The 20,289-nt window shown below is 44.0% G+C and overlaps 1 protein-coding gene across 1 annotated transcript; it reads right to left on the bottom strand.

Annotated features, from left to right (window-relative positions):
* Nucleotides 1–1,211: 1,211 nt before the first annotated feature.
* On the bottom strand, nt 1,212–17,771 carry carm1 (coactivator-associated arginine methyltransferase 1). Its single transcript, XM_047570828.1, has 16 exons — nt 17,546–17,771; nt 12,656–12,781; nt 11,437–11,543; nt 10,877–10,981; nt 10,509–10,619; nt 9,727–9,904; nt 9,473–9,563; nt 7,655–7,736; nt 7,380–7,465; nt 7,202–7,291; nt 6,947–7,084; nt 6,358–6,447; nt 6,129–6,238; nt 4,671–4,748; nt 4,337–4,405; nt 1,212–4,241 (listed from the first exon to the last, which is right to left on the bottom strand). Exons 1-16 carry the CDS (start codon nt 17,685–17,687, stop codon nt 4,102–4,104), a joined length of 1,743 nt encoding a protein of 580 aa, XP_047426784.1. The 5' UTR covers nt 17,688–17,771; the 3' UTR covers nt 1,212–4,101.
* Between the last annotated feature and the right edge of the window lie 2,518 nt (nt 17,772–20,289).

Raw genomic sequence — 20,289 nt, 5'->3', positions numbered from 1 at the left:
TCATATAAACAGCCACAGCTTGAGCAATCACAGCCGGGGGGGGGGAGGCTGCAGCTGTGCTCACAGCCAGTAGCTGCACCCGTTTGTGGATTTTTTTTAAATAAATCATGATCATGTAAAGCGTCACATCATCGCTCAGTTTTGCGGAATGTGCAGTTTCCATAAAGCAATGTTTTTTGAAGACCTGTGCCTTAAAGTGTAAGTGGACAGGGCGAACCGCTCAACTCTTTACTGGATCATGGGGGAGTGGAAAATAAATACTGTGAAGGGTTTGTGAGGTTTAACGCAAAGGAAGGCAAAAAAAAAAAAAAAAAAGGAAGGGAAAGAAAAAGTATTGAGGATACTTTTGTGTGGTGAACGCGAAACTTGTTGCAAGGAGGAAAAAATAATAGAAAAAGGCAATGCAGCAATAATGCAAGAGACGAAAAAATGCAAGGGAAGGCAAAACTGACTGAGAGGAAACAAAAAAAAAAAACCTAACTGAGAAAAAAACAGGGAACATACTTCAAGGGAACACAAACCTTATTGGCAGGGAACAAAAAAAATGACTGAGTAACGCAAAAAAAAGATGAGTGATGGAAAAATATATCAAGAAGAAACAAGTAAAAAAAAAAATTACTTTAACGCAAGGGAACGAAAAAACTAAATGGCTTTCCCATTATGTTCAATACAAACGTTAGCATGCTAACACTTTTAACAGCATGTCACGATGCTACTTGTAGCATAAGCCTCCCACAGCTGCTGCTGTTGACATGATCCAGATGTGACATGTTCTGTTGTACACACCACTAGCTAACCCTGAAAGTACCCGTTATTAGCTTTTAGTGTTACCTCCAGAGCTATGTCCATGTTTAGTACCAGGATGTTATAGTGTTAAACAAAGTAGAACCAGGGGCTACATGTTGGGGTCTGTGTCTTTTTCCTCATGTTATTTTATATATGGATGAAAGGCAAAGAAACCTTTGTCTTAATCTGAAGTATGATGAGTGGTTCTGAAACTATTACTAGTAACTGTTTTTTGTTGTATTAGTCATTTCCACTGTGTATTACATAATTACTGCCTCATCCCTCGGTGCTTAGCAGCCAACATAAATCCTACGACCGAGCTGATTTTAGGAAAGAAAAGAGCTGCGGCTTCAGTTTTTTTTTTTTTTGTTTTGTTTTTAGGACAGTGACCTTCTCGAGCCGCGTCTGGAGCAGAGGAGTCGACGTGAGACAAGTGAGAAAGGTGTTATTACTGGTTGGTCAGCACACAGAAATGACAGAACACGACACACAGTCTTCCTCAAACACTTTTCCATGATCAGCGTGGATGCCACTATTCGACTACACAGAGCAACGGTTCTATGACAAAAAGGGGGAGTGGGGGGTGGGGGGTGGGGGGGACACGACGACGACTAAAGGCTCGCTACCACATGGGAAACATCTGGCGTGTCCACAGCCTACGTAACACACTAGAGGGAACAAATTAAAATACTCCAACACCTGATTCCAGGATAGGTTTTTGGAACATCTCCACCACATTTAATTTGCTCTCTTTTTTTTTTTTTTTTTAATTGTTTGTTGTTGTTTTTTTTTGTGAAAGAAAAAAAAATAATAATAAAGACAACAAAAAAAAAAGGTTAATCCTACAAAGAGACATTTTTCCTCAACTCTTAAAACTCCCTAACTCATAAATTCCAATAGTTGTGACACTGGAAGCAATGCATAAATGTGTCAGTCTTTCATTCCTTGACTGATAAAACGGGACGAGGGCGTCGGGTCCGTTTGGGGGGGCGATGATATGTTGGAGGTCATACATAGTGAACGGACGAGGAGGCGGGAGGACGCGCCTCGACATCGAAGTCTTTTTTTGTGACAGTCTCACAGTCTTAAAGGAGGTTGGGAGTAGAAGCGAGGGGAGGAAAAGCGAGGATGTAAACTAGGACGCTGCCGATCCAGCACAGCTTCCCCCCTTTTCCTGCAGCCAGCTGGCTGCCTCCTGGGTCATTGGTCCTTACTGGTTTCGCTCTCCAAATCTTCCTCCTCCAACTGCGTTGGAGCAATCTGGCCCCGGCGTAACGGCTGGCTGGAGAGAAGCTGCTGCGATGTCCTCTCAGGTAGGAACATGTTCCGGGTGAAGAGAACGAGCAACGGGAGCAGCAGGGGGCGTGTTTCAGGTCGGCGGGGCCGAGGGGCTCGGGCTTCGGAGGGTTTTTGGCGGATGGCGCCGGTCTCCTTCGATGCTGAGTATCGGGGACACGAGGACGCTCGTAAGCCCCCAGTAGATCTTTCGATCGCCCATCCCCGTTTACGTTTCACACCACCCGGTGACCAGCGACGACAAAAAAAAAAAAACCCCAGAGTTCTCGCGGACGCGTCAAGAAGCAGCATGTGACTTAGCGTTTACTGGCCAACGTCAGGGTGAAGCTTTTAAATATCGTCGGTTTAACTATTCTAAGAATAATGTAAAATGTAAGAGGCTCGCAACCTGCGGCAGCTTCACGCTGCAGGAAACACACTGGTTCACCGTTACACTCAGATTAAAAGACACATGAATTGTTACCGATATCAACGTGTGAGCTAAAACTGGCAAACAGGACGTGAACTTTAGACAAGAACAAGCAACTCTAATTGTTTTGTTGGTTCTCTTTGGATGTTGCTCGTTAAATGATGCATGCAGATGCTGCACCCTACCATTGTACATATGAATTCCCTTCATGGCTATGGGGTTTTGTTTGTTTGGATGTTTTTTTTTCCCAGCAGGCAGTGATCTTAGTAAATAGGCTCGGATAAACCCTCTGCGCTCTACCGGTTTTGCAGCAACAAACAAAGTAAGCGACTACCTGGTGAACGTCTTGAGTGTTCGGTAGCTAAAACACCGCACTACAGGAAGGAATATGTCGGCTTAACGACTCTACGAGGTGACACAACCGGCTTTGTTTTTCCAGATTGATTTCCACAGAAATATAAATTCAAGCAACTTTAAAAAGGCAGACGACGTAAAGCTTCGCGCGACCGTCGCTCGATGATTACGCAGAGGAGCAGCCACCATCAAAACCCACCGGAGCCCAACGGCCCCTCTGTTGCCGGGCAGGTCGCCGTGTGGTGCCCCGTTTGTCTCACCGCTCAGCATAGAAGGTGACCCCGCCTGTGCCGCTCTCCCCAAAACGTAAGTTTGCGTGAACTCTAGCGGAATACAGCGACGCCACACGTCAGCCGACGGGCAGAAGAGGAGAGGATGCGTTTGTCCGTGTCGTTTAAGAAAGCACAGTTTCCACGTGCTCCTTAGCCATGTTTTGATTCGCTGATATATCCTCCCTCGCCTAAAAACCAGAGCGCATGAGCACACCAACTAGAAGTAAGTTGGTGAAGTGTGTGTGTGTGTGTTTTTTTTTTTTGTGATTGGAAGATGTTTTGTCTGGCGTGAGTCTGTCTCTTGAGAGAAGCGCAGAGGACTGGATGCGATATGAAAAACGAAGGAGACAGCTCGGGCGAGAGCGCTGATGATGATGACGACGACGACGATGATAATAATAGTGTCCTTCTGTACAAATGTAAAGCTTCAGTGTCCGTCTGGTAAGGAGGTGTGGAGGATTGCAGGAATGGACCGATGCTGGTATCTGGCAAAGAGCTGAGTCTTAGGAAAGGACAAACACTTGGAGGGGTCATGACACTTAAAAAGAAAAAAGAAAAAAAAAGAAAAAGAGAGTGGAGGGATTGAGATACATGTTAACGAAGGAGGGTAGACACCCAGGGGAGGTGGGGGGGGCGACGACTGCTGTGCGTCTCGGGTGTGGCGCGGTCCCGATGAATCCGAGGGGGAGGGGGTTCACGGGGGCTTTCACCGGCTTTCGGCGAGACAAGAGTCTGGACGGATGCGAGAGCGTTTTCGACCGTTCGTCGGGCGATGGGCTGCACAGAGTAGAAAGAGGGCGACGGACGAGGGGAAGGGGAGCGCCGGCGCGGCACTGGTTTTGGTATACTGGTTTTGGCTGCAGTTGAGTGAGTCGGTCGGGGCTGGGGGGGGTTAGGGCGAAAGGGTTCGGGGTGGGGGGGTGGGGGGATCTCTTGTCATGCGGGGGCTTGGGAGGTCAAATAGGTCTTTGCGAGGTCTTCATCTTAACTGCCATAATGCATGGTGTTGCTGGGGATGACCATCGGTGAGGCCATGGAGATGGCTGCACCCCCCATGGTGAACTGGTTGGTGACGGGATAGTAAGTACCGCTGCTGCTGGGACCCGACTGGCCGGTGGTGGCTCCTGGAAGAGGGGGAGGCAGAGTTACATCCGTGCTGACCATGCTAACGCGACATCTGATTTTCGATAAGTCTGTGTTTCTCTACGGGTGGACTTACCCTGGACAATTCCTGTGCTCATTATGGAGCCCATCCTGGAGTGGGTGTGGTTTACAATCCCTGTGTTCACTGTGATCACAGAGGAAAACACAGTCAAGGGAGGTGTTACTGCGTGTGACTACAACACATTTTAGCATTTAGCTTCGGCTAGTAGCTATAAACTACCACACAAAAACTATCTGTCAAAAACTCTTCAGAGTGGTTAAGTCTTCCGAGCTCCATTAGAGTGTAAAACGTCGGCCGAGGTATAAATAAAAGATGCAGTTAATGCAGCTGGGAAGCCAGTAAATATAAACGGAGCATCTAATATCTTCTGAGAAGCGCCGATACGTACCCAGGGGGATGAGGTTGTTGTGAGACACTGACGGACCGCTGCCTATGACTGTGCTGAGGTCATAAGCTGCAGGCATCCCTGAAGGGGAGGAACACAGGAAACAGATCAATCAGCGCTTACAGTAAACCCAGACCGTTCCTCATGCATCTCACATGCGCTCTGCAGCTCGGGTCAATGGGAACGTTAGCAGCGTTTAGGAGGGAGGTGAGCACTTCACAGTCATACGCGAGGGGGCAACCTCAAAACATCACTGTCATGATCAAAGCACTGGTAGCTGCATAACAGACTGAGTGTTAGAAAAAAAGGAAATGACAAGTGGAAACGTATTTTATGCGGTCACAAGTTTGAACTTAATTAAATGTTTGCAATGTGATATGAGTGGTTTGTCAGACCTACACGCTCGAGGCAAGTAGCACACACATTAGCAGCACATTAAATGAGAGAAGATGAAGGAATTAAAGGGACATTATACGGCTGTATGAAGGGGGAAGCGGATACAAAACTCTCGGGTTAGCTGCGATCATCATTAGCAGCGGCTAACAGCGCTCTAACAGAGGAAACCAACCGTTAAATTAAGCAGAAGCCTGGAGGCTGTTAAGATCAGTATGGATTAAATGTACACGTTATCCATCATCTTCTTGTTTTTGGGGGGGTAGGATGACGTACTGGACGTACAATGTGATGATTCGATCGTAGATATTTGTTAGTTATAACTAGAGAGAACACAGCGGCCTTGATTCACAACAACCTAATTTCCCAGTTACTTGTGTCCAGGTAGAAGTTTGTGCCAACTCTGAAGGAACTCCCTCATGGTGTTGAGTTCACATTGAACCGAACAGGACAGGGACCTTTGACCTCCTATATCTAACCAGTTCATCCTTGGCTTCAGGTGGACGTTTATAGCACAATTAAAAAAATGACCTTGAGACTGTCCTGAGATTTCGCATTCACAAAATGAGCCAGACAATAGAGAACTCTAAATCATAACACTGCAGAACCAAGACCCCAGATCTAACAGGTTTTTGCAAAGCTCAGACTTATGGGCATTATCACGTTACTAGTTCCACAGTGGAGGAGAGCTAACGTTGGGTCAGAGGGATCAGCGGTGAAAATACCCCGCGCAGGGAATTTCTAGTTCTTTCTAGACTTTTTATCCGTCTCTCTCCATCACCACTATCATAACAGAATAAAAATGCCCCAAAAATATTCCTAAAGACAAATCAAGACTCCTCTGGCTACAGGCTCCAGACTCGAGCGCAAAAACAACCACAAAGACTCCATGTTCTTACCTGAAAATATCCTTCCCCTCTTTACATTTATATTCAGTCAAAAGGACATCTAGTCTATGAAACCACCTATCTCCAACTTTAACAATCCGATTTCATGCCGTTTCTAGTCTGAAACTGGAAATCCCTCATACTCGGAGGATTTCATCTCCCGGTGTCACTGTGTGTTCACCTGATACAGCCATCCCCTGACTCATGCTGTAGGCCCCCGTGTTCCACATATTCTCAGATGGGGAAGTGTAGTGTGAGCCAGGAGGGGGGTTGGGGGTGGTGCCTGTGTACCTGCAAGTACATTAAAGCACATTGGAATTTAGGGCGGATAGACAGCGCTCAACAGCACGCATTTTTAACGGCGACGCGGTTTCCTGGACGTGTTCGCTGCGGTCGAGGCGTAAGCTCACCTGAAAAAGGGGTTCTTCAAGTCCAGGAGATTGCTGGACTTTGACCCCGTCTGGTCCACCTGGGCAACAATACTGATGTCGTAGCTTTGTCTGTTGGGAAGCAGATGTTAATACTTATTATTATTATGATGATTACTTTGATTTGGATATTCTGACATGTGAGACCTGCAGCCTTTATCAGCTAAAGGTTGACCTGGCGATACAGTAGTAGTAGTTTTATTTTAACAATGAAACAAAGACCTAAAGGTGATACTTTATTTTGAGAGATTTGAACATTGAAAGATTCCAATTAATCACTTCCTTTATCTCAAAACTCTGACTGACGTGTTGCTGCAAAACAAGCTTTTAAACTTGTAAAAAACAACAACACATAAATGAATTAAATTACAAAATATAAAGAGTTAGAATAGAGCTTATAATAGAGCTACTATAACTAAAGACTCTACATCATCATCAGAACAACAAATAGGCTCCAAATTCAACTAAAAACTAAACTGTAAAGCTGGATGATGCATAAATGCTTTGCTTCCTTCGCTCTTTTCTATTCGATTCCATCAGTTCGCGCCTTGCCTCACAACACATTGCGTACCTCTTGTTGGCCACCAGCACTGCAGTGCCAGACAGCGTGTCCCCGGCCTTGGTGAAGAGGGGAGACTGCAGCAGACAGCGCACCTGGTACCAGTGGGTGAGAGGCTCTGTGGGCGCCGTGGACAGCCATACCGTCATCCTGCAGAGAGCGCGCGAGGAGGAGGGGGGGTGAATGAGGGGGAGACAACTGCCTGGTAACAGTTTAACATGCGGCGTGTTCGTAGATCTAAAAAATCAGAGATCTCGGACGACTTACACTGATCCCATAAACGCCACGTCAAACCAGAAAGCCAAGCCGTGCACCAGGCCCGAATGCATCATGTGGAACTTAAAGGGAATCTCTATCCTGCAACCGAAAAGCAAAACACTCGTTAAGACATAAAGACATAAATACTCATATTCTTGCTGATGTACAACAAAATGTTTACACGCACCTGTAAAGATCCTCTTCTTTGGCCTCCAGGAAGTTCACTGTGTGTTTGACCGACTTGGCCATCAGAATACGGATATCAAAAGTGTCCTGCAGGGGGGAAAGAACGTTTCACACGACTCAGATCAATCATCACTCGGGTCCTGCTACTACAGTGCTAATTAGAAAGGAAAATCAGTACTAACGTGAGAACCCAACATTACAGTCAGGCTGTCAACCATTCAAATATGTAATTAATTAATAAGAAACGAATGTATGCATGTGTGGTGGAGTATGTACCACAATTGGCTGACGGAAATACTCGTCCACTGCTGCCCCCCGTAGGGCAGAGAGGTCCACGCCATGGAAGGAGGGCTGATACCTGTGGGAAGAAGAAAGTCAGATTTAGCTTCTGTGTTCTGTATCGTCTCTGCAAATACACATGTTCACCTAATCTCAATAACTGAGATAATAATAAATATAATAAGTGGAAGCCGTCGGTGGTAGAGAAGCAACACTAGCTCCACCTCCAGAGAAGAGCTGCTGTTCTTAATAACAGCACACAAAACTAAAAAAATGTGCATCTTCAGTTAAAAAAAAAAAAAAAAAAAAGCACCAAACTTTCTGCCACAAATGTACATTTTTACTGACTCCAAAAGAAAGAAACAAAAAAAAGCCGAGTTTAGTGGCAAATAGGAAAGTGAATACACTTATTTATAAATAAAAGTCATCAAGATCATTTACATGCATACTTCCCTTTTTGAAACTGACAGACTTGCTGGCTAGCAGTGGTGCCAAATTAAAGTTCATGCTGCTTGCATTATTGTTACTATATTAGGCAAAAACACAAATATAACTTTAGGGAAATGGACTGAACTCTGCCTTGGCAACACTGTTGTACGTGTGTGTGTGTACTTGTATCGGCGCAATGTAAGCACTCGAGGATTTATGCTACAGAATAGTGTCAAATGTGTCCCGGACCACCTTGGCAAGTAGGTTAAGTAAGTGAATTACAGTCCGTCACGTTGGTCAATCACACTTATATTTAGCGTGGTTCATTTGAGCTCTGACCGAGTCCAACTCAGGAAGTTCACGTACATAAAATGACCAGATGAAGCCGAACAGCTGAAGCTTAATACGCTCCATCTAGAGGCAGTGTTTTCTCCATTGTCGCTCACCGCAAATGCACTTCATCTGGTCCTTAAGGTTATAAAGTTGGCACCCGCGACTTGGCCCGTCTTCAACAGGTCACACAGTAGTTCATGTTACCATTGAAAGCCACGTCCACAAAACACAGCAGAGGGACAAAGAGCCTGACTGGCAGCGTTTGCATACACCAGCATACACCCAAAGTTGTAAAGCAACACACCTTACGCCGACTGCTCGGAGCCGAAAGTATTTCAGCCGCTTGTAACGTTACGGAACCAGTCCGTCAACCGGCGATAAGCAGAAAGACTAAACAGGTTTGAAATGCAGCAGAAGAGACTCTGCTTTCAATCTGTATTCGACAACATAAGAACTGAACATGAGAACCGAGAATGTGTGTGAGGGTTCTTGTCGGGGGGAGTGTTGGGCGAGTATCCATGACCCGAGTACGTGATTTGGTGTTGGTGAAAAAGTGTGAAGCCCTGTAAACTGTGTCTCAATGGATCAGTGCAGGTACATCTGAGTTGCTGCGTTGTTTTTGGTTAAAGGCCTCAAATGTTTGTGTGCTCCAGCAGAACTGAAACATTAACAAAGGAAGCTATTTTTAGCTTTTCTGCTGTCAAGTGACTGAAGAACTGAGCTCAAATGTTTTTATATTAATAAATAAATACCCCGGTTCATGCTTCCTGTTGTTTCTATGTTGGAGTTTGCTCATTTAGCTTTTCAGTTCTTCTGTTAATGATTCCAGCTTTGTCTGTTTTTCTATTTTGAGACTTCTCAGCTCCCTTTTTAATGAATACGAGAATGACATCTCCCCACAATCACATACAGAAGCATTTTATAACCATCATTGTAATACTGATTCACATAAATTTAAGTAGTTTTCATTTCTCAAGAGTTTTAAATAAAGTTAACACAAATCTATTTTAAGATTGTTGGTAACACATTTGCATGAAACATTTCCATCCTTACCAGAAGTTGGCCTTGGTGAACTGCTCCATGTAGAGCTGCTCGTCTGTGAAGGGGGCCAGGTGGACGTCTCCGATAGTGGGGAACATTTTACCTGAAGCACCCACACAGAAGAGGAAAATCAATAAAACTAATTCACTGCCAACAACTTCCGCTTCCACTGACATCAAATCTTAGCTCCGTGGGATTCAGCAGCTTCGCCTCCTCTCTGAACATTTAAAACATTGCACAGTCCCATTCGCTGATCTCCAACTCACCGTTGGGTTTGAGGAACTTCTTGGCGTGCAGGTAGCTCTCCAGCATGCGCTCGTTGAACAGCATGTAGCCCATGGGCTCCGAGATGATAATGTCAACCTGCTCAGGCAGCGTCACCTCCTCCACTTTCCCTGGGATGACAACTACACGCTCCCCTAGACGGTTACTGTTTACCAGCACCTGCAAGGCAGAGGATACATTTACTAGGTGCATTTACTGCCTATAAGCAGAGACTAATGCGGGCAACGTGTCACCACTTCTTTGCATTATCCAAACTGACTGTATTTTCCTGGGGACACAACAGGGAGGTCCATCTTTTGAGTTGGGTTATTGACTTGCTCGTATTTTTTTTTTTAATTAATAGGGCAAAAACTGCAGTTCATCGAGTGGCCACTTGGGGCTGGCTCCAAACGGGAGCAAAACCCTATAGACCCCCATGTTAAAAAGCCCAACTTTAAAGCATTTTTTATTTATTAGGGGCGTTCCCACTTTGAGTGACAGATAGCAGAAAGTTGGGTGGGCGGGACTCAACATCCAGGCTGCTTAAGCTCCGCCCCAACATGTCCATATTTGAACTATCTAAGTGTGGGCACTTTGGGCTTCATTTTTGAGGTTCAGAATCCAATGGTGGTCCAATGGGTTGTCCATTGTGTATACAGTCAATGCGTTGGCTTCACTTTTGAGGAGCAGTTCTGCCTTTATACAGCTGTCTATGCAGACAACAGACAACCACACTGCTCCGACTGTGAATGAATATGAACGGTAAAAAAAAGGCTGTGCGTACCTCGGCGTGCTGCGCCATGGTACTGGCCTCCACAGCGTAGACCTTCCTGGCTCCAGCTTGGGCTGCAAAGAAAGAGAGGATCCCCGAGCCACAACCCACATCCAGTACCACCTGGGGAACAGAGAGGAAGGAAGCACACCGTCAGCGCCGTTTCCATTTAAATGCCGAGCATCAACTTAAAGAGGGATGTTTCTGTTTGTAATAAAGAACAAATCAAGAGCACGTGTGTCAATTTTAAATGTATTCCCCCGTTTGGCGTCACGGTCGGCTGCGTCATTAACCCAACAAGCATCGCAGCAGAACTGATTTGGAATTTCAGGCATACCTGAACCTTTATGTAAGGGCGCACGCGTACGGCAGGAGGTTACCTTGTCCTTGAAGTCAGTGTGGTTCTGGAGAATAGCGCGTTGGTAAGTCCCTGTCCGAACGTAGTCCTGCATCATGTTTTGTTGCTGGGAGAGGTAGCCATAAAACTATAGAGGCACAATAAAAGAAATCTGTCATGCATTTATACGAAGTCAATATTGTGCAAGCCAATAAGGTAATGAGTACAGGAGGGCGTTTCAGACGTTTCAAAGTCAATGTGAAACGTTACAATCAAAATAATCTAAGTTAATTACTTGTGAAAACCTAATCTGAGCCTCTGATTTGGAGGAGGCTAGTATTTAACAGATGATCCAGCAAAAGCACAGTCGACGTGAGATTCAAATAAACCAGTGCTGGGAATTAGAAAGTGATGATACCTCTGCATACATTTCTTCAAATTGAACATCATTTTGGTCATGTTTTATTTCTCTTCTAGTGCCTCCTTGAAGTTTTAAATAGAACTATTTTTATCGGACAAAAATGATTCGATCATGAAGAGACAAACTATTTCCTTGAGGATCGTGGAGACTCGGACCGGTTTGTGTGCATGTGCTCGTCTTACCTGGAAATACTGTACAGCAGAGGACTCCTCTGTCCTCTCGCTGAAGACCGAGTGCTCATTAAGATGTCCACGACAGTTCTTCAGGAGGTTATAAAAGGACTGAAAGTCTAAAGCAGAACACAAACAAACTCTTAGTGTTTTGGCTTCAATTCAAGTGGATTTTGTTGAATCCTGGGGTCTGTATTGATTTTTCTGTCATCAAATGTCACCTTAAGTTTTTAGCAACCAATGCCTTTATATAGAGTACAAGTCGCATTGCTAATATGTTTCCAACAGTATTGGTCACTTTTAACAATTTAAGCGTAAATTATTTTAACCATTAACTGATTTGTTTGCAATTTTTTTTAAAAAACGAGTTGTTGCTGATAGCCCCCTGGGATAAGCAGGTGACATTTGTGAATTGAGGTGTGCTCCAAACAGCAGGTACTAGGCTTTTTATAATTGTTGACAGTTTGATACGGCTCTGCATCTTTTAAGACACACTGTTCACCGGCGCGTTTAGTCACCGATGAACACAAAAGAAGATGTAGAAGACGGGCCGTTTGTTTGAGATAAAACGTCTGAGTGAGTGAGACTACGCCTGCCTTATAAACAATCAGGCTCGGCTTCACGAGTGTATAAAAACCCTCATGGAAATTTAACCGCTTGTAAATGACCTGACAAAAAGTAAAAGGAGCATTAGTAATTCTGAGTTTCCACTTTACAAGAAGCAGAAGCTTGTTTAAAAAAAAAAGAAAGAAAGAGAACCCACAAAATTTCCCATTATGAATGATTGATTTGTGTAAAGCCAGAAACAGAAACCTCTGGTATCCTAAGAGAGTAATACACAGAACTCTCTCAGTGAGGTTTTGAAAAAGCCCAGAGTGGCAGCAAAGGGCTTAAAGGAAATCTTCAGATAATGGCTGAACTGACTCAGCTTCCAACCGAATCAGCAGAAACGCTTGTTAAAAGTGTTCAAACGTCCGTTGGCACACGTATTTCAAAGGCTTCACTTGCTCTTCCCACCGGCAATGTGAATGTTTAACGTGTGCGCTCAGCAAAAGACAAAGATTCAAATTCTTCATGTGTTATTACTTTAAGTGCATTGTGCTTGTGTATTTGCATGTTTGTGGATAAAGACCAGTTCCAGTTTTTGCAAAGAGAACAGGTCTTTCTTTTTTTTTTTTCTTTTTTTTGCAGCTTGCAACAGTCTTATTGTGTTTGGGTGTCTGTGTTGTACCTGCAGGTGATGAGAACTGCAGCAGGACGCTGTTGCAGCCCAGTGTGATGATGAATGACTGCTTCCCCACGCGGCTGCACTCCGTATCCCTGGAAACCGAACACTTGAACACACTCGCCTCCTCTCCTGGAAAGAAAGGGAGATCATGGAAAGAGTTAGAATACACTTGCGCTTCTCAACAAAAAAAAATTAAAAAAAGAAATGAACAAAAATAAACCCCAGTGTGCTACTGCTGCTGCTGCTGCTGCTGCTGATAAAAGTGCGCTTTCATGGATAAAATCACTGAGGATTACAACGTTTCAGTGCCTTGAGCGAAATCATTAGCGGGAGCTAATTAATGGACACAAATGATTTTTAAATGATTAATGCCTGCCGGCGTTTTTGCATGACAGCCAAAGTGAGTGTTTTTCAGCCCCCATTCACACGTTTAGCCGATAATTCTGCTTTAACGCGGCCTCCTCCCGCGTAGGAGAGCTGAACACAATGCGGCTTCGGTTTCTTTATGTCCCTCCGCTCGTCGCGCAGGCTGCAGAGGGACCTCAACACACGCTGTAACGTGGCCTCATAAAAACCTTGATTAATGGCAAATTAACAGGAATCCATATGCAATGATATGATAATTATAAATAAAGTCCTTCAAACGTCTATGTGAGATCAGTCTGCACCTGCTCAGTGTCCGGATTTCCGTTACTGCTTTGCATATACGTTGTCTAAATCCAACCCTATCTGTGGCTCTCAGTCCTTAACCAGCTGTTCAGCAAGTTAGTGCGCTACCTGGCGCTATATATACTAGAAGACTAGGTTTCGCAGAAGATGAGATATTGACTCACAGTGTGAACATAAAAGAGCAAACTCAAAGAAAAATCAGCCATGAATTGCGCAAAATTATACAGGAAAACCCAACAGAAGAAGTCAGCTACTCTGCTGCATTAAATAAAAAGGGCTCAGTGGGATGGAATATTTTGCTCGGAGTATATACGACTGTGAGTAACTGCAGCGGATATAACAGCTATATATATAACCTTAGTTTAAAAAACACTTATGTCATCTTTTTATAAATTCCATACGTACAAAAAAAAAGCAAATATAACAGGAAAGGCCGAGGAATAAAACTCGGAACACGGAAATATCACCTAAACATATCTCACAGAATCCCATTTGGGAAAAACTGCGCTATGCAAATATTTCTCCAGGCAGTGAAAACATCCTGGTCGTGCAGCGGGCCCGGCGCGCTCATAAAGCAGCCCGAGCTAATCCAGCATCTATTAAGGGATTGAGAGCAGCGCTTTCAGATTTAGATAGATGCATCTTCTGGGAGGAAAGCCAACCGTGCACCTCGAGCGGGGTTCTCCTCCGAGCCACACGCTGCTGGACAGGTGACAAGACAATTCGTAACAATGAAGGCCAAACATCTATCCCGATTGAAGACGCCGATGATCCTGGCAGGTGATTTACTGCGGGAGGGTGGGCGTTAAAGGCGCGGCGTTATACGCTTTTTCAACCACTCAATGCAAGTCTCACGTGTCGCCATAATGTGTCTTTCAAGTTTAAGCTCGAAACAAGGAACAGATGGTCCGTTTTTTACCGCGCCAGTATGGTGAAAGGTTTTAGCGCCGTTCCAAATGGGGGGGTGTTTGGACGTCTGTAGCTCTAAATGAGGTGCCCCCCCCCCCCTTTCCAGAAGGGGGCTATGCCTTTTATGGTCGCGCCGTGAATATCCCAGCGAAAACGCGAGGAATTTCAGCGCGCATGCGAACGTTTAAGCGAGCCGGGGGCCAGACTTAACACCTTGAGGCTTCCCGACGGGCCGCAAACCAGAAAAGCCTTCTTCAGACGTATTTATTCATCACGTGTGACAAAAGGGGAAGAAACAAAGGGATGGGGTTTTCCTCGTCGCTGCTGATGTATAAATTATTATAATTACAAAATACTATACGGAGGCTTGAAAAGAAACTAAGATGGGTGCAGAGTTTTTCAATTAAACTTTAACATTTATCTGTGTAATAAGGAAATAGTAGACTCCAATGTTAATTGCTCTGTGTGCATAAGGTTGTTTTTCACATCCCCACACCTTTAGTTTGTAACACAGCCTTTCTGATATAAATCTGTCATCTTAAGCCCAATCTAAGGTAACATGTCACATGTCAGTTCTATTACACCAAGTGGCCAACATATGTAAAATCTGTGGACTTTCCCTTTAATGACAACGTGGGATTCTTTATTTTCAAGTTGATCCAATTACAATAAAAACATCTCTATTAAATGCCATTAGATCGAGCTAAAATGTAACAGATTTAACACATCGGCCTGCACACATTTCCCTCTTCCTCCTTTACTTCTGCATTTCCATGAGAGAAATGAGCCTTCTGTCCCAACAATATCTGGAGCCCAAACTAAATGACTCAGTGCAGCTGTCGTCTTTGAACAAAATCATCATTACTTGTTTGTTTTTTTGTTTTTTTTTCCCGCTGTTTCCTCACTTCAGCAGCTCAGTTGACAAACAGGGAAAATGCAACAAAAGGGGTTCGACATCACCTACACACAGCGCGCTCATGATTTGACGGGGTCTGTCTATAGAACGAACGCACGCTGATAAATAATTCATTTTGACCTTGGAATCTGACGTTGTATAAGCAGCATCAGAGTATGTCCTTAATGTTAACTTCCTTATTGTTGAGTGGAAAGTCATTCTAGTGGGCTGCAAAGATTAGTCCGGCACAGATCGGGAAACTAATTGGAAGAGACTGATCACTTGAAGTCTTGAGAAGCACAGAAGTGTAAGACAAGGCATTAAGAAGTCACATCTTCTGTGAAAACCGTACAACACTGATTTAGGATTGTGCTCCTGCAACACTGCTGGGATCTCAAATGACAGCCAGTTTAAAACATGCTGGAAATAAGTTGTACGGGCGTAGGAAATCTCACACGTGTCTATAAATCACTACGGCCGAGGAAGTAACGCTGCAAAAACTCCAACTATTCAGAGACATAAGCTGGAAGCTGGATTTCCTTCAGGACAATTCTTTTTATTTCCTCACAAATGACAAAAGAAGGATCTGATTGTTTGGGCACCGACGTGCTGAATAACAAAAGGCATGAAATGCAAATGTCTGGGATTAGAGTTACCAAGTTTGAATGTTCTTGAATTATTCCTCCATTAGAAATTTACACTTAAGTAACATAATCTGAGGAAATTATTAGACTTCCACATATGCAGCAATTCTTTCTGACACCTGGGAAGATGGGAGCACATTCTTACACATTGTCTGGTGGCGTTTGTGAGAGTACAAACATCCAAACCATCCACATATTCGATGTGTGAATAATGCAGTTCACTGCTGTAAAAACAGAAATAATACTAATATCTGTGGAACAAACATAGCGGCCATTTACACAAAAACACCAACCAAACTTGGTTACAGAAGAACTTAAATTTGGGGACTTTAATCAGTTGGGGCTAACGCAGAAATCGCCACACAGATTTGCAGGAAGGAAAAACAAAATGCAAATACAACCACTTACCAAAATATTACAAAGACTGGGGGAAACAAATGCATTTTAATATAACAATCACGCACTAAATCCCCCTTTAAGAAGGTTCTTGTGCTCAGTTTATGTTGGAAAAGCATTGAAACAAATACCGACCACCGTGAAGCTAAGATTTAGTTAATAGTGTATCTGAATAAACTGGCAATTGAGTTTGTACAGATTCTTAAGATCCCACAATATGATGTGGATTAAGTATTTTAACACATCTCTAATCCATTCCCTCCAATACGAGTATTAAATGTACAGTTTAATAGCTTCCCCCGCCCCCCTCCTCTCTGCATTATACACTAAAAACTTCAAAAGTCCGCAATGAATTCTTTTCAAAAAAACGTGCGCTTTTCTTTAACTTTAGCATCACAGTGGAGGAGACCAGCAGCGCGGTCGTCCCCATTCAGCGGGACATCCCATTGAACGCGGTGAAAAGACGCGGAGGAGCGGCTCTGATGAGGGGAAGGGGCGGCGGGGACCCGGCCTTTGTTCCAATGATAACAAAGATGAATGCATAAGTAATGAGGGCCCGGCCTCGCTACGGCACCCCAAACCCCAAGACATGGTATACTCCCCCTTTCATTAAAACAAAAAAAGCTTTAAAAGTTTTAAAAAAGTGTTTTTATTTCATTGAAACCGGTGAAAGGCTAAACACACGGAGCGGCGGCCGCCGGCCGGACCGCAGCGCTTCAGCGGCGGGTCAGGAGGGATGCCCTCTGCTCCGGAGCTCCAAAACAATTCATTAAAGCTACTATAAAAGCTGGACGCATAAATGAGACTACGCGGTACTGATGTTTTTATTCACAGACACGAAATATAAGACGTTAGTTAAACATTCAAGGGCAAAAACTCGCTGGATGTGAGCGGGTGCCGCACGTTAGCGCATCACTGCCGAAGCCTGGCATTGTTTAACTAGCATTAAAGTACACATTAGTTAGCTGCGATGCTCACTGGTGCAACCAACTACGTTGTTTGGGTTTAGTCGTATTTATGTTGCGGTCTCCAAAACATATACAGTTAACGTGAAGTTAGCAAACCCGGGGGGAAAAAAGCTAACCAACGTACGAATGAAAAATCGGGTTTTAACGTCTCCCTCGTGACAAACAGGGGGAGGCGACGTGGTCTCTCGAGATGAGCTAGCTCCTTAGCGGCTAACCAGGTTAGCACTGCATAGCATTAGCTCCTTAGCGGCTGACCGGATCAGCACTGCATAGCATCAGATCCTCAGCGGCTAACCAGGTTAGCACTGCATAGCATCAGCTCCTTTAGCGGCTAACCAGGTTAGCACTGCATAGCATCAACGGATAAGAGAGAGGCCGACCATGCGAGGGGGCCGCCGCGGAGAGAACTCACCATTGGAGAGATTGATTAGGGCAGCGTCCTGTGAGGTTTTCACCTCTAACCGCAAGGGCTGCTGCTCTGAGTGTCGCTGTATGTCTCCATTCGCGTCTCCAATGGAGAGGAGCCGCACGCCTGGGAACACCGAGACCGCCATCTTCGATCTGGAAGTAGAGACAGGTCGGAGGCGCTCACATCCACACGCACCGCTCTCTGTTGGAAGAGGCAGACCGGGGCATCAGCGTGATAAGCCGCGGCAGCAGCGCCCCCTGCCGACGTAGAGCGGCTATGGCGTAAACACAAGTACGCAATAGACTACGTCACGGCCTCCTACAAACACACGTACATAAAAATAAACACTAGGAGATTAAAAAACACAACAAAAACACGGCGAGAATAATTTAATGTGTTCAAATAAAACGCATGTAAAGCAACACGTCAATAATGTGATACAAGTGCAAGAGAAGCTATGTGGCACATTTGGTAACAATGTGTATTTTATTGTTTTTATATTATATAACAGGAAGTCAAATATCTTTTTTTTTATTATGCAAAATGAAAATCTGGATGACGTAATAGCTTCCCATCTTTTTTTCATTCAACCAACAATCCAAACCCGAGTCCAGCGTTCAGGTTTATAGTCATAAAAACAGCAAATCTTTACACTAAAGCAGTTTTTGCACTGAAGAGATGAAGCCATTAACATACTAGTTACCACTTTTGCTAATTTACAAATAATATCTCACTGTTGCAGCTTAATATAGTTTGTTACATTAAAAACAAGATGCAAGATCCAAGCCAGAAACAGCTGATAAAGAAAATAACAAGGGATGATCACAGTCATTTAAGGCTCCTGTGTGTTTCAAAATCAGATGTTGGTAAACAGGGTTTGATGATTGTGCTTGCTGTCTTGGATGGAAATACCGGCGTGATGAACTATAAAGATCTTTCAAGCTCTCTTCATGTGTTGCAAACCTATGTTAAAGAAACATACATGAAATAACGGGGTTTTGAATAGTTTATGAGCAACATTTGTAAAAGTTTGGTCTTCTTCATCTTCAACAGCAGCAGTGCACATGACGGAAATCCACACTGCGGCGATCAGGTTTCTGCTCGAGTGTTTTGCATTTCTTCACAAACCTACAAAGACAAGAACAGTTTTTTTTTTTTGTTTTCTGTCAGGGATGTCTTTGTGCTTCCCAAAGCAGCAGCGCAGTAACAGAAAACGATATCGAAACAAACATCACAAGGAAAGAAAAGAAGATATTTTCGGAAACTTTTAACCCTCACACCTCAGAGGAGGACACATGATTTGGGAGGCCTGAACGGGTTATCGCTGGAGGGAACCCCTGTGAGAAGCGGGTCTTTGTGGGCATTTTGCAAACAAAAGTTCTTCAGTTCTGCAGCGGCCTGAGAAACCTGCAAATGTACAAAGAAGAAATTGAGTGTTGTGCAAACTTGAGCTGATTACAGTACCTATTACTCAATAAGCAGGTATAACTAGAAGAAATGGAGCCTAACACATCAGTCCTGAAACAAATCCTGTGCTCATGAAGGTGTTTTCCAAATGATAGTTCATTTAAGGCTGCATTTCAACCCGAAGCACCCATGATCTTATAAAAAAAAAAATGTTCAGATGTATGAATTTCCAGCACAATTGTAACAACAACATGCTCCCGTAGAAGAGGTGGCGGTGCTGCAGGTGAATTTCCTACAAAGCAAAGTACAGGAATCAGTGTAACACAGCAAAACTATTAGAATCCAGGAGATTCGAGCCTTGATGAAGTTGACTGGGATTTGCACAAAATGCAAGAATTTATTTAAAGAATGGACTTTATGAGAAACTGTTTCTAGGTACCGCAAAGCTCTTTATGGTCATTTTGGAGGCTAGAATTTTGGTTACTGCTTTTCTATAATTTTGCCCATCGTAGCAGTTGATGTAGGAGATGGACGGGGAAAGGCAAAACATGGTTCCTTCTAGTGAAATATCCACTGTTTGCCCTGTCTTGTCACACAGCACAGAATAAAAGCGAGGCAGCTAAAGTTAGTGGCTTTTAGCAAAGACGTGTTGTTCCTATTCAGTTTGGGTTTGCAGCTTCGACTGGACCACTGACGAATTTCTGTGGTGCAGCGTTTAGGGTCAATATGGCGGTTGCTGCTGTTGCCTAGGCTCTTGGCACCAAATTCAAAACAAGGCAAAGATTTTGATCACGAGTGGAGCCAGGGTTGTAGGGAAACTAGCTACAAAAACCAAAACAATGTTCTGAACCGTGCAGTAAACATGTCTATTTCAGCCGTAAAGTTGGCACATTCAACCCGGTGGTCTGTAATTTGGAACAGCCTCTAGTGGCCGTTTTGAGAACTGCGTTTTTTGGCACACCTGTTTCACTTTTCAGCTGAGAATGTTTTTAGTTTTAGTTTTGAGGAAAAAAAACTGAAACGTTTAGAAACAACACGACCACCAGCTTTTCCCTGAATTTCCCTGCCCATGCCATGTGACCCTTCTCCAGAAGAAAAGGATTTTCTTGACTTTTGAATTCAGCATGAACAAAGAAAAATAATTTTCGTTTCTGACCCTGTACCCCACAATTTCAATGTGTAAACCAGTGTAAACGATCATTCCTGAAACAGTACTGAAATACTCTTCTCACTGGAAAATTCTTTTGTTTCACTTTTGCTTCAGTCTCATCCATTCCTTTTTTTAAAAATCTGTCTTTATTAAGATACCAAACTTCACAGAGGCACAATAAAATCCCCTG

This window comes from Mugil cephalus, chromosome 20, assembly GCF_022458985.1.
Source record: "Mugil cephalus isolate CIBA_MC_2020 chromosome 20, CIBA_Mcephalus_1.1, whole genome shotgun sequence".
Lineage (NCBI taxonomy): Eukaryota > Metazoa > Chordata > Actinopteri > Mugiliformes > Mugilidae > Mugil > Mugil cephalus.
Note: the sequence above shows the minus strand (reverse complement) of the source record. Positions and strands in the feature narration are given on the sequence as shown.

Excerpts from the sequence above, each read along its gene's own strand:
- carm1 (XM_047570828.1), bottom strand. The coding sequence starts at position 17,687 with ATGGCGGTCTCGGTGTTCCCAGGCGTGCGGCTCCTCTCCATTGGAGAC. Across the intron at positions 11,544-12,655 it reads GCAGTTCTCATCACCTGCAG|ACTTTCAGTCCTTTTATAAC; the intron begins GTACAACACAGA and ends GTTCTGCTTTAG. Across the intron at positions 6,239-6,357 it reads TTGAAGAACCCCTTTTTCAG|GTACACAGGCACCACCCCCA; the intron begins GTGAGCTTACGC and ends ATGTACTTGCAG.